The sequence below is a fragment of the Eublepharis macularius genome, chromosome 14 (assembly GCF_028583425.1).
Source record: "Eublepharis macularius isolate TG4126 chromosome 14, MPM_Emac_v1.0, whole genome shotgun sequence".
Classification (NCBI taxonomy): Eukaryota; Metazoa; Chordata; class Lepidosauria; order Squamata; family Eublepharidae; genus Eublepharis; species Eublepharis macularius.
Genome location: NC_072803.1, coordinates 63,658,789 through 63,671,660, shown reverse-complemented (window position 1 = coordinate 63,671,660; position 12,872 = coordinate 63,658,789). Strand labels below are relative to the sequence as shown.

Sequence of the window (12,872 nt, the reverse complement as noted above, 5' to 3'; positions counted from 1 at the left end):
TAGTAAATTATTACCTGCCTTTAAGACTAATCAGTGTTTATAAAATGTGATGCGATCTTTCAAACTACACAGAATTCTTTGTTAGGGTGTAGCTTTTTAAATAGGTGTATAGGGAGGGGATACATTACATGTTCATAAGTTCCTGGTTAATGTATGGAATTGACTGCCACAAAATATGGCTTAGAAGCCTTTCTAAAAAGCCTACAAACAGCCATGAATGACAATAGCTAAATGGGTGCCGTGCCTGCAACCTGTCTCCTCCTTGGCAGACTTGGTTGGAGACAGAGCACTGGATGTGATCCAGTAGGGCTTTTACGTTCTTGTAGTGTTTCTGAGAAAGTGCAGAATGCTATTTCCTCGTCTGTATGTTGGGCATGTTTGTATATGCTGGGCCATCACTTCATGACTGAGGTCCTCTTGATAACTCAACCCCCAATGGAGGCTTTTTTTCTGGGAAAAGAGGTGGTGGAACTCAGGACCACACAATGATGTCACTTTGGGTCAGCTGGAACAAGGGGGGAGTGTTTTAAAGTTTAAATCACCCGCAGCGAAAATGGTCATATGGCCGGTGGCCCCACCCCCTGATCTCCAGACAGAGGGAAATTTAGATTGCCTGCGGAGGGCCATCTCAACTCCCCTCTGTCTGGAGATCAGGGGGCAGGGCCACTGGCCGTGTGACCATTTTCAAGAGGTGCCGGAACTCCATTCCACTGCGTTCCAGCTGAAAAAAAGCCCTGCCTCTGACATCATCTCCACCAGAGAGTTTCTCAGCAGTGTTTGTTCAGCTGCCTGGACTGAATAACGAAGTGCTTGTATGAACCAGTCCTGCATGCCCTTCTTCAGAGGATGACAGGAGATCTTCCTTGCAGATGTAATTAGGTTTTAAGGGTCCCTTGCACGGAAATGCTGGCAGATCAAATAGCCCAAATGGAACAACAAAGACACAACTCCCATTTCTTGAATGGCTTCCAGTTTTGGAATATCTGACTAATAATGAATCCACAAACCAACCATCCCCAAGAATGGAATACTATCAAAGGCTGGCATATCTGATTTTTTTCTTAGAATACTGTATAGTTGTACATCTGTAAATAGTTGTAAGTATTGTATACTACTTCGTCAACGTTGCTGTATTAAGGAGACAAGAATTACATATTGAAATGTTTTAAATCTGTTAATATTTCTGTATTTGTTTATTAATTGTTAATGACTGTAAAATTGAAAAAATATTGAATAAAATATAATTTTTTTTTAAAAAGTGTCCCTCGCACAAAAGATCTTGCATCTCAAGACTGCCTGTTGGGATGGAGAGTTGATTTATTTATCCAATGTGTATTTTGCCTTCCCTACAAAGAGCCGATGGTGGTGTAAATGGAGATTTCTTTCTCAGCTTTTTCACATAGTAATCCTGTGATTTAATTTCGGCTAGCCAGTAAGCTTTGTGTTGACTGGTCAAGATATTTATTGCAGAAACTGTGTGTCTCTACACAAGACATCTTACACGGGGACACTCAAGTGACTTACTTTCTGTGTGGTCATATATTCAAGCTGTCTTGTGTGTGTAGAGAGACTCTATAAGACATGGGGAACCACTGAATGTGCTCTCACTCATTTATCTCTTTCATAATATAAAGTGTCTATAGAATGGTTGTTGTGGGTTTTCCGGGCTGTATTGCCGTGGTCTTGGCATTGTAGTTCCTGACGTTCCGCCAGCAGCTGTGGCTGGCATCTTCAGAGGGAAACTCTTACAGGATGACTCAGCCCAACCCTACCTTCCTGAGTAGATATAAATTACCTGCCAACATCTTTTCCACACTGTGACACTGAGAGATCTCTGTCTTTTGGTGCTACACCTCTGAAGATGCCAGCCACAGCTGCTGGCAAAACGTCAGGAACTACAATGCCAAGACCACGGCAATACAGCCCGGAAAACCCACAACAGCCATCGTTCTCCGGCCGTGAAAGCCTTCGACAATACATGTCTATAGAATGCACTGGAAAAGGGATAGGGACTGTAGACTATACACTGCGTCCAGTCTGTTGCAGCAAGTGTGTTTGAATTGGGTAGCGTCTGCATTGTAACGTGCCAGCTTTAATTGCTTATGCGCTGCTTCAGCGTTGATTCAGCGCTGTAGCAGATGCCTGCTTGTTTTCAAATCTCAGCAAATTTACCTTTGCATACCCAATTGCATTGTTTATAGGATGTCCCTGCTGTTGATTGTATTGACTTACGTTAGCGTTTCCCAACCTGGGTTCCACAGAACCAGGACGTTGTCAGGGGTCCCATGAAAAATCATGGAATAAATAAATAATTATTTGAAATACCATGAAAACCCCCAAATATCCCTCAAAGTATCATTGTTATTAAGGCTATATTTAGTTGTATTGTGTCTGTGTTTGTTTTGTACTGTTACAGAGCACTGACAATAAGATGGCAATAATTAAGCAGTAATTTAATTACCGTCTCCACCAACAACTTTTTCTGGCCTGGAAATGTTTTCATAGATATGGGTTCCTGGGGATTTGAAAAATTAATTTAGGGATTGTATTGTCGAAGGCTTTCACGGCCGGAGAACGATGGCTGTTTTGGGTTTTCCGGGCTGTATTGCCGTGGTCTTGGCATTGTAGTTCCTGACGTTTCGCCAGCAGCTGTGGCTGGCATCTTCAGAGGTGTAGCACCAAAAGACTTAGGGATTCCTCCATGGAAAAAGACTTAGGGATTCCTCCATGGAAAAAGACTTAGGGATTCCTCCATGGAAAAAGACTTAGGGATTCCTCCATGGAAAAAGACTTAGGGATTCCTCCATGGAATTTAGGGATTCCTCCATGGAAAAATTTTTGGGAAACACTGACTTACACTGTGTAACCTGCCTCGAGTCTCAGCGAGAAAGACAAACTATAAATAACACAAATAAATAAATTCTGCTTACCAAATTTAAAGTAATAAACTAATATATACTCCTGATTTATTTTATACAAGACTTCACTATTGCAGTGCCAGGATACGTATCCACAACTCACCCATTAAAATTCTCCTTTTAAAAAAGGCAATCCAAAAAGCAATGCGAGAGACCTTCCGTTTGCCTAGTACCATTAACATACAATCTTGAATCTACCATCATAATAATAATGATAATAACAACAACTGCACTTATATACCGTTCTTCTAGAGAAATTAGCGCCCCACCCAGGGTGATGAACAAGTTAGTGTTATCATTATCTCCACAATCCAGCTGGGGAGCTGGGGCTGAGAGGAGTGGCTTACCCAAGGCCACCCACTGAACTCATGGCAGGAGAGGGATTCGAAGCAGTAGAATGCTGATTTACAACTGAACCACTTAACGGCTGTGCTACAGCTGCTAAAGCAAGGTGCCACAGTCATGGTTAGGGCTGTCTGTTATGCTACACTAAGTCGTTTTTGGAAGTACTCAAATGAGCAGATATTTCAGTTTGTCCTGGTGCTGATCTACTCTGTTGTAGGGCACAGATCATAAATAAATAAAAATGTAGTAGTCCTCATTAACAGAGCCGGATGTTAATTTTAGAAATGGTACACAGAACTGATGGAAATGAAATCTGGCTGTATTATCTGGTAGTTAACTGTTGCTCTCCATTACGATTCCAGCTATAAGCTTTCCTGACAGCTTCCTTCATGGTCTTCCAGACATTTTCTTGTAGAGATGGGCCATGGTATGCTGGTACGTTCCTTGGCACAATCCAGTAGAGGGTCAATGACATTTAAGCTCATTGAAATCAATGCTACATGCAGAACTTCTGTTGTTTTGTGACAGTTGGTTTTGTAATAGGGTATGCATACAGGCTGGAAGGGGTCAACAGGATGTTTGAGGTTGCCCCGGAAATATCCCCATGTCATATGTTAAAAGACTGAGCAGTAGTGAATTCTTAACAATGTGCAAATGAGTAAATTGGTGTGTTCCGTTTTGCCCTGTCTGCTGCCAGCTCCTAAGCAGAAGGAAAACCAGATTTAGTACAAAGTGAGCATTTACAGTAGCCCTGGGCAATATTAAAGCGTGATATGGTGTGTATAATGGTACGTCTCGTTTTTTATCAAACGTTTGTCCAAGAAAGCTGTGTATTAAAGCTTCAGTACCTCGGGGTTTCCTTGTGAATTTTAAATCGTGCTCCTACTTAAACCTCAAAAGGATTTGTGGATAGAAAGAATCTTTTTTATTTTTGTGCTTTGAAGCAGGTTGAAGAAGTTGATTAGTGTTGGCACCAGAGCACATTTCGATGGCTCTGTTTATAAATAATTCCTAACTACCAGGCTGGAGTTTGAAGGTGTTAAGATTTAAAAAAAGGAAAAGGGGGGGGGATCGTAGGTTTTAATCACATTAGAGTTTGAAAGAAATTAGGCGATAAAAACAGCTTGATGTATCCTTTCAAAGTATTCTTTCCTCAACATTGTGTACCCTTTCTGTCACACATGCAGAAGCCAGTAAGTGGTGGAGTTGCTTCCTTAAACCTCCCAAGTCAGATAACTTTGTAAAGATGAATTTGTAATTTCAGGTTTCATGCATGATTTAGAAATTGCAGCTGCCCAGCTCCTTGCTAAAGTGGTTGGAAAGCTTTGGAAGAAATACCTTTCCCTCTCCAGCCAGTCTGGTGAGATCAGAGAGCCCAGCTCCCTTTTGAATAGCAGCATCCAGTGAGGGTTTGGGGAGAGGAGTTACGGCGGCCAGAATGTTTTACTCAAATTATTTCCACAGGTACCTTCAGAAAAACTGTATTGAGGTAGAGACAGGTGCAGTGTTCAAAGGAAGAATTTCAGTGAGCTTATAACAGAGCAATGGGGAAAGTGTGGACCCAAACGAGGGGTGCCCTTTTCTTGTCATTGTGAGCCTCTTAGTTCAATCCACTGTTGTCCTAGTTTGTTTCTTTCATGCAATTTGTACACTATTTTTATTATATGCTATTTATGATTAGCTGACACATAAATAACACTGAAAATGCATTTGTTTGACCAGGGAACAAATTCAGCATAAGAAAACAGAAAATGGTGCAAAACTGAAGATTCTTGAATTCTATTTGCGCATGGAAGGAGCAAAATCAAAACTGGGGCTTTCAAGTAAAATGACAGGGATGAGAAATCTGCTATCATTCCAACCCCAAGTGGCAACATATAATTTGCAGAAGTACAGTTTCTGATTTCAAAAGTGGTGGGGGACACAAGTTCCATGGATAGTTTTACCCACCATTTGAGATTAAATTGCAGGAAACAATCTTGTGTTTTTTCCTGTTTGTTTTATACCATATCCTGACTACTGGCAGTGAGAAAAATACAATTTTTATATGTGAAGTAGAAAATCTGAATACTCTCCTCTCCTCTCAGTAATGACCATGGGACCCAATCCATCAGAAGGGGCTCCTGCCAAAGCCCCACCAAAAACAAGCAAGAGCTGTGCTGTGGCATGGGAACGTCCTGATTAGAGATGGGCACGAACCTGGAAAACGGTGTCTCGTTGCGGTTCGTGGTTCATCGTGTTTCATGAACCATGAACTGGCATGAAATTGCTTGGTTTGTGAACTGGTTCATTTGGTTCATGAATACGTGACTTCCAGGGCAGCAGAAGGTCAGCGGAAAGCCCATCCCCCTCCGCTGCCTAGGAAACTGATTGATCGGCGCCAGGCTGTCTGCAGTGACAAACCAAAAAACGAACCAAACAAACTGGCCTAAAAATTGATGCGGTTCGTCAGAAATGCCCTCCAACAAACCACTGGTTTGTGAACCCAAAAAAACCCAGCCTGGTTTGTGATGAACTTTGGTTCGTTTTTCAGTTCATGCCCACCTCTATTCCTGACAGATTGTACCCCCTCAGTCACCTTTGGCTCCTTCCTTCTGTCTTCCCACTTCATGTCATCCTAGAGCTGCTGCCTGAGGTAGGGAAGCACCTCACCTTATCTCTTAGTAAGGCCACCTCTGTCGTGAGAAGAGTGGTCTGCAGCACAAGGCTTACTTTGGCATCTTGAGAACAGCAGCTCCCAAACGGCAGGCTATGAGAAAAAGAACGAGGCTCTCCGAAGCCCAAAGCATCTCTCCGCAGAAGGAGGATTCTGTGTGAGTTGTTGCCCGGGTCTGGCCATCTTCCAGTCAATCTCCATATCTCTCTACCAGATGCAATTGGAGCATTCAATTTTTCCCCATGAAGAGATGCATCAGAATCATCCCCTATGCCTATTGTGTTTTTGCACAAGCTCTTGTGTTTCTCCTTCCACTTGGGAGATGTGCACAGAAGAGTGACTTGCTCAGAGACAGGAGGGGGGCTCCCCTGAAGGCAAGTAATTCTCCAACAGTCCAAAAGCAAACCTTTTGCGGTATAAGCATAAAGTTCATGCTTCAGTGTTCAGACCTCTGGGAAGTACTGGATCATACCAGCAGTTCTAGTTTGAAAAGCTCGGGACAAGGATCCCTGCTCCCAAGGAGCAATCCGTGTCCTGTGGCCTGAAACTCTGGAGAGGGTGTCCTCCCTGCCCCCCTGCCCCCCTGCTCTCCTGTCTAAGCTGCAGCTTTCTCAGGAACATCTGACTGCGGTTTCCCTTTCTCTTTTTGTCTTGCTCCCCCTTAAATTAAACCTCCCTTAATCAAATAATTCTCTGTGCACTCCACATTGGCTAGACTGCGGATTCAGTGTGTTGAGAGCCCTATCCCATATTTTAAACATTAAAACAGCCGTGGTGCTCAAGATGGAATAACCAATTGAAAAACAGCCCACGTTCCTGTAACACGAAAGATGCGGGGACACACACAGCAAGGGGAAAGGAGGCTGGAGTGCGGGTTCCTTTCTTATTCCCTGTTCCTTTAATCTTGCTCTGAACCAAAAGGAGGTGGGTAGTAGACAACCAGGCACATACAGGAAAGAACAAGAGCAGGGAGAATTGGATATTAATGCTGACCAGGGGGAGAGGAGGGCAGCAGACAAAAGGGTTGTGGAAAACGCAGAGTAACTTGCTTTTCTCTAGTGGCTGAGAAAAAGTTTTACCGTCTGCTCCAGAAGCAACCTCGAAAATGTACAGGATGTCTCATCTTTCCGGCTCTGCCCAGGAGGTAGCTAGTCTCAAGTCAAGAAGACGTGAGAGGAAAGAGAAGTGGATGTGGCGTCTTTCCTAACAAGTGAAATGCCTATCAAGACAACAGGCAGCATGTGGGCCCCATGTATTACACAGAGCCCTCCCCCTCGGGTGCAGTGCAGTTGGGCTCAGAGAGGCATATACCCCCTGCCCTGCGTGGCCTATGTGGGGCAGGGAGAATTTTGCATCTGAGTTTGTGCGGGGCGGCAGCTAAACCTGTATTCCTGGTGATTCTGCAATTTGAATGTCCAGATTCCTTTCCTCTCAGCTATGCCTTCAGTTCTAATCTTCCTCCATAGAACCTGGTGAATGACAAAAGGAATCCAGCTTGCTCTGATCTGCCTAGCACTGCCTGGGGTTTTGTGTCTTGTTAGCACTCAAATGTGACCCAAACCTGGCTTTTATATGTCCAGTATTTCTAGTCCATGCAAAGTTCCTTATGTGCTGTTGTCATGAAGCATGCTGTCCCACAATGTAAGGTTTCTCTTTACTTTTGGCTTGGCTGCTAATGGTGAATGCTGCCTAGTGGGCATTTAATGTCAGGAACAAATGCAGGTCATATCCCTTAATTAAAGCAAGGGTCGTAGCACAAGGGAAGGTCTGTTGGATTGGTAGAAGAGCCTCTGCTTCACATGTAGAAGGTCCTGTCATCTCCAGTTGAAAAGGACCGGGCAGTAGGTGATGTGAAAGGTCACTGCCTGAGAGCCTGGAGAGCTGCTACCGATCTGAGAGCTGAACTAGACGAGATGCGCGACATGAAGAGGACACGTGTCGGTTTCCCACAAGTTTCCATGGGAAGCGTAGTGAGAAAGAACCTCTGCCAGGGAGAAGAGGGAGAGAATCCCTCTTCTCCCTGGCAGAGGTTGTTTCTCTAAGCGTCTCATCTAGTCTGCTCAGTTCCCTCTCGCCCACTGGGGTGCTCGGCTCCCTCTGGCTGCTGAGTGCATTTAGGGGAGCAAGGGGAGCGCGCTTGGCTCCCTTTGACCGCTGCTGGCATGCTTCGTTCCCTCTTGCCACTGCCAGCTCCCCTTGCTCCCCTAAATGCACTCCGCAGCCAGAGCTCCCCTAAATGCACTCCGCAGCCAGAGCATGCCGGCGGTGGCAAGAGGGAGCCAAGAGCACTGGTGGCGGTCAGAGGGAGCCAAGTGTGCTGGCAGCAGTGAGAGGGATTCTCTCCCTCTTCTCCTTGGCAGAGGCTCTTTCTCACTACATTTCCCTTGGAAACTTACAGGAAATCGACATGTGTCCTCCTTGTGACAGGCGTCTTGTCTAGTTTGTCTCTGAACAGATGAACGTATTGGACTGACGGTCTGATTCAGTATAAGGCAGCTTCATGTACATTCATGCCTACCTGTCGGGGTTGAGAATGAACTCAGTTAATGCCTATCTGCTTCGGGGTAGTTCCGCCGTTTAGGGTAGTTCTGCCCAGGTGTATATGCTTGCTTGCCACCTGCTCAACCCTTTACACAATCAAATCAATAATTTATTACAAAAAAAATTAAAAAGTTTTAGCCTTGCATGAAAATCAGCCAGTATGTGCTGCCCTCGAACTTCCTAGCTCTCTGGGAGAGCAAACCAATATACTTTGTTCAGAAGAATACATTTTGAGTATTGGTACATAAAAGGCAAAATATGGCATTCTTCCCCCCCTCCCCAACTGCTTGAGACCGCTAGTCTGAATTTTTTTATACTGAGATATAACCAGGATCAAAATACCAGTGGAAAGAACTATATTAGGAAGGAAATAGCTGACATACTCAGTATCATTCAATTATCTGGAATATCTCAATCATTCATAAGAACTGCAGTGTCCTGATATGTATGTGTTTTTATTTAATCTACAGTTCCAAAGATCTGCATACTGGGTCCACCTGCCTCTGGGAAGACAACTATTGTAAGTGTACATTTCTTTAATATTTGTTGAATGGAGCCATTTCTTTTATCTGGTGTAGACATGAAAGGCCCCTTACTGAAGACTAGAGAAATGCCCAGCGTTTTGTCAGGTTAGAGGAGGGGGGCATAAAACTTTAGCCTCCACCCTTCAAATGTCTCTTCTTATCTAATAATAAGGGATCAATTGAAACTTAATCCTGACTGTTACTGGTGGGAGGAAGGATTAACCCAGGAACTGAGATGTCTCCTGTTCTGGATGAGGTTGCATTCCCATAAAGAAATGGGTTCACAGTGTGAGGGTGTTCCTGGACCCAGATCTCCTGTTGAACAAACAGGTGGCAGTGGTGGCCAGAGGTAACCTGTTTTGGCCGGTGAGCCAACTGTGGCCTTTTCAGAGTAAGAAAGAACTTGCCACTGTACATGCCCTGGTAACATCTAGATTACTGCAGTGCATTCTATGTGGGTCTGTCCTTGAAGCGTGTTTGAAAACTACATGTGGTAGAGAATGCTGCAGCAAGAATGATGTCTGGAGTGGGTTTTAGGGACCATGTAATACCAGTCTTGTTCTACTTACCCTGGCTCTCAGTCGGCTTCTGAACCCAATTCAAGGTACTGGCATTAAAGCCCTTGGGACAACATATCTTAAGAACTGCTTACAACCAAATGAATCTGGTCATCTTCCATTACAGCCAGAATTTTGACTGGAGTGGTCATAAAGACCATATCACTCTAGTCTTGGCCAATCTAGGCTCACTGTCAGGCCTGGCTAGAGGACTCACTCAGACTCTCCACTTCATCAGACACAGCTGTATGAGTTAAAGGTCTTTATTACAGGATTTCCCCTAGTAGAATGCAGTACAGAGCAATTGCCTAGAATGCCGAAGTGAAACCCTTTCAGAAGAGATGTACCCCCAGTCTCCTCCCCCCTAGGTTGAAAGAAAATCAGTTGAAGACAGCACGTAGTTGCTAAGAGACGCAGAGCTGAGTCCTCAAGGCTGGATGGTTCCCAGACACACACTCCCACCTGCACTGATAACAGCTCCGTAGGGACAGTAGCAGAAGCCCAGCAGAGGAATCAGTGAAGCAGCGAAACAACTAGCCTACTTCCCATCCTCCCTCCCATAGCCAGACACCTCCATGTATGGCAGGCAGGCAGGCAGGCAGGCTGGCTGGCTTGCTAGCCTGTCTGACACACTCTCTCATTCTGTTTCTGGGCACAATTCAAGGTGCTGGTGTTGACCTTTGAAGCCCTATATGGTTTGGGACCAGCATACCTGAAGGACTGCCTACTCCCTTACAAACATACATAACCGCTTTGATCGTCTTCTGAGGTCCTCTTTCAGGTACCCTTGCCTTCTGAGATTAGCTGGGTGGCAAAGCAGGAGAGGGCCTTCTTGGTTGTGGCACCAGAAATCTTAGTTTGAATGATGTTTTTGTCTGTTTTTTTTATGAGTTTTGAGATGTGTTCTTATTATGCATATTTTCAGTCTGTTAGCCTCCTTGGTGGTTCTAAGGAGGGAAGAAAGGCAAGGTATGAATTTTGTAAATAAAATAAATATATAAGTCTTCAGGGACACTGCCTCAGCGAGGTGACGGGAAATGGGTGGCAACCCAGGAGAGGGTCTTCTTGGTTGTAGCACCACAGATACGGAATTACCGCCCTAGGAAAATTTGTCTTCTGTTTCCATTGATAATAGAACCTTAGAATTGGAAATGGCCTTACAGACTATCCCATTATTACCAGAACTGCTCTATTTGAATGGGGAATTAGCTAGCAGTCTGGAACTAAATTTAGTGTGGATCTTAACCACTGTATACCGGGGTCCCTCTCCAGACGCTCATGCAATAAAGAGGCAGACTAAATAACAGTACAACGTGTTTTACTAAATAATGTGGCGTATGCCTGAACTAGCACACGCATACAAGGTTACACACAAGAGCTAGGAAACACAGAGTAGGAAAATAGAGACAGTTGCATTAGCGGGGTAACCCACTTGAGATCGATGAGGTTGGGTATACTCACAATCCTGATGCGGAGCAAAGACGTAGCAGCGAGGTGGTCTAATGCCAGCACTAGATCCAATAGGGAGTGACAGCAAGGAGTCTGGATAGGAATGGTACGCGCCTGGCTGGGAACAGGAGAGAAATGGCACGTGCAACCTCATGGCCAGGGAGGCAGGCTTAAATACCCCAAAACGTACCCTGGGGCAGATGCCTTTCCCTGTGGTTCTCAAAAGGGGAACAAAGGCTTAATGGCTCTACAACTACCCTTGATGGGCCACTTTAGTGTCTGATTGTAAGAGTGTGACACCTCGGGAAGTGGGAACAAAGGAGAGGAGGGAAGTGCCGGGCGGGTTGATTGGATCGGCCAGGATGCTGGTGTTGTCTTGATGTCATCAGTCCTGGAATGCGGTGGCTGCATTGAGATGCGTCCATTAGCTGTTCTGGACAGTCGGCACTTAGCTTCCATCTCAGGGCGGCTTCCAGAGATATGCATATCAGGGTGAGGCTGGGCTCCGTGGATGTGACAAGAGCCTGGTCTGGAAATGGCTGCCGCAGAGCACACAGTCCATAGTGGTTCTTCTTTGCCTGGGAAACATGGCTTCTCCTTTGGCACGGCTTGGGCTTGCTAGCAGGCTTCCCAATGGCGGGGGCAGGCTCAGTGACCATCCTGCAAGGGGTCTTCTGCGGGAACTAGCCAGGGGGTGCCTGGCCAGGCTCGTGGAGGCTCCCTCCTGCTGGCACTGTGCTGCTAGCAGCATGGCTCTGGGCCCAGGCGAGATAGGTGCCCAAGGAGGCAGGAAACACACATAGATGGCACAGTCCATTGCAGCAGTGAGAACAGGAAACAGGCATGGGCAATGCGGCCCCAAAACAGAGCCTTTGGTAGATCTTTAAAACAGCAACACAGGAAACTGACACAGTTCATGGCAGGCCCCATAACAGGAGGGGGGGGGTCCCTGGCAACACCATAAGTATTTGTCCAACCGCTTCTTGAAGACTGCCAACGAGGGGGAACCTACCACATCCCTAGGCAGTTAATTCCACTGCAGAATTACTCTTAATGTAAAGAAGTTTTTCCTAATGTCCAGCTGATCCCTCCTGTAGTTTAAACCCATTGTTTCAAGTCCTGTGTTGCCAACAGGAACAGCTCCCTTCCCTCCTCTAAGAGACAGCCTTTTAAATACTTAAAGAGAGCAATCCTATCTCCCCTCAATCTTTTCCAAACAGAACATTCCTCGGTCCCTCAGCCTTTTCTTCGTAAGGCTTGGTTTCTAGGCCACTGATCATCCTGCTTCCTCTCCTCTGCACCCATTCCAGTTTGTCCACATCCTTTTTGAGATGAGGCCTCCAGAACGGCACACAATATTCCAGGTGGGGCTGGACCAACGTGGTATATAGTGAGACAATGACATATTGGGATTTTGATGTTACACCTTTGTTAATACATCCCAAGATTGCCCTCACCTTTTTTGCTGCTGCTTCACACTGAGTGCTCATATTTAGCTTTCTATCCACCTGTATCCCAAGATCTTGTACACACCCACTGCTACCCAGAACAGTCTTCCTGATTATTGCCCCTTAAACTTCTGTGAAATAATTCAGAGAGGGGCAGAACTGAGGGTTAACTGCTTCTACACCTTCCTTCTGCAGTTCAGAACAACTTGCCATTCCACTAAATATTAGGCCTGGAGAAACGTAATGGCCCTTTAATAGAGGTTAATAGAGGTGAAAATAATGTGGGAGGGAAACTGGAAGCCCCACCAAGCATTCTGCAGTTCAACTGAGCTTAAAGGCAAGCTGCACAGTTCTTTGTTGTGACAGTGAGTCAGGACAGGCTGACTCATGTCGGATTCATGTCTAGTTTGGACCTTTTTTTGTACCATCTACAT

At 45.3% G+C, this 12,872-nt stretch overlaps 1 protein-coding gene across 1 annotated transcript in view; it reads left to right on the top strand.

The window, feature by feature from the left end:
* AK8 (adenylate kinase 8) overlaps positions 1-12,872 on the top strand; it is a 191,834-nt gene that overhangs the window by 8,388 nt on the left and 170,574 nt on the right. The window contains exon 3 of the mRNA XM_054998122.1: positions 8,931-8,980. Coding sequence (XP_054854097.1) covers positions 8,931-8,980 — 50 coding nt within the window. The remainder of the gene's footprint in view (positions 1-8,930; positions 8,981-12,872) is intronic.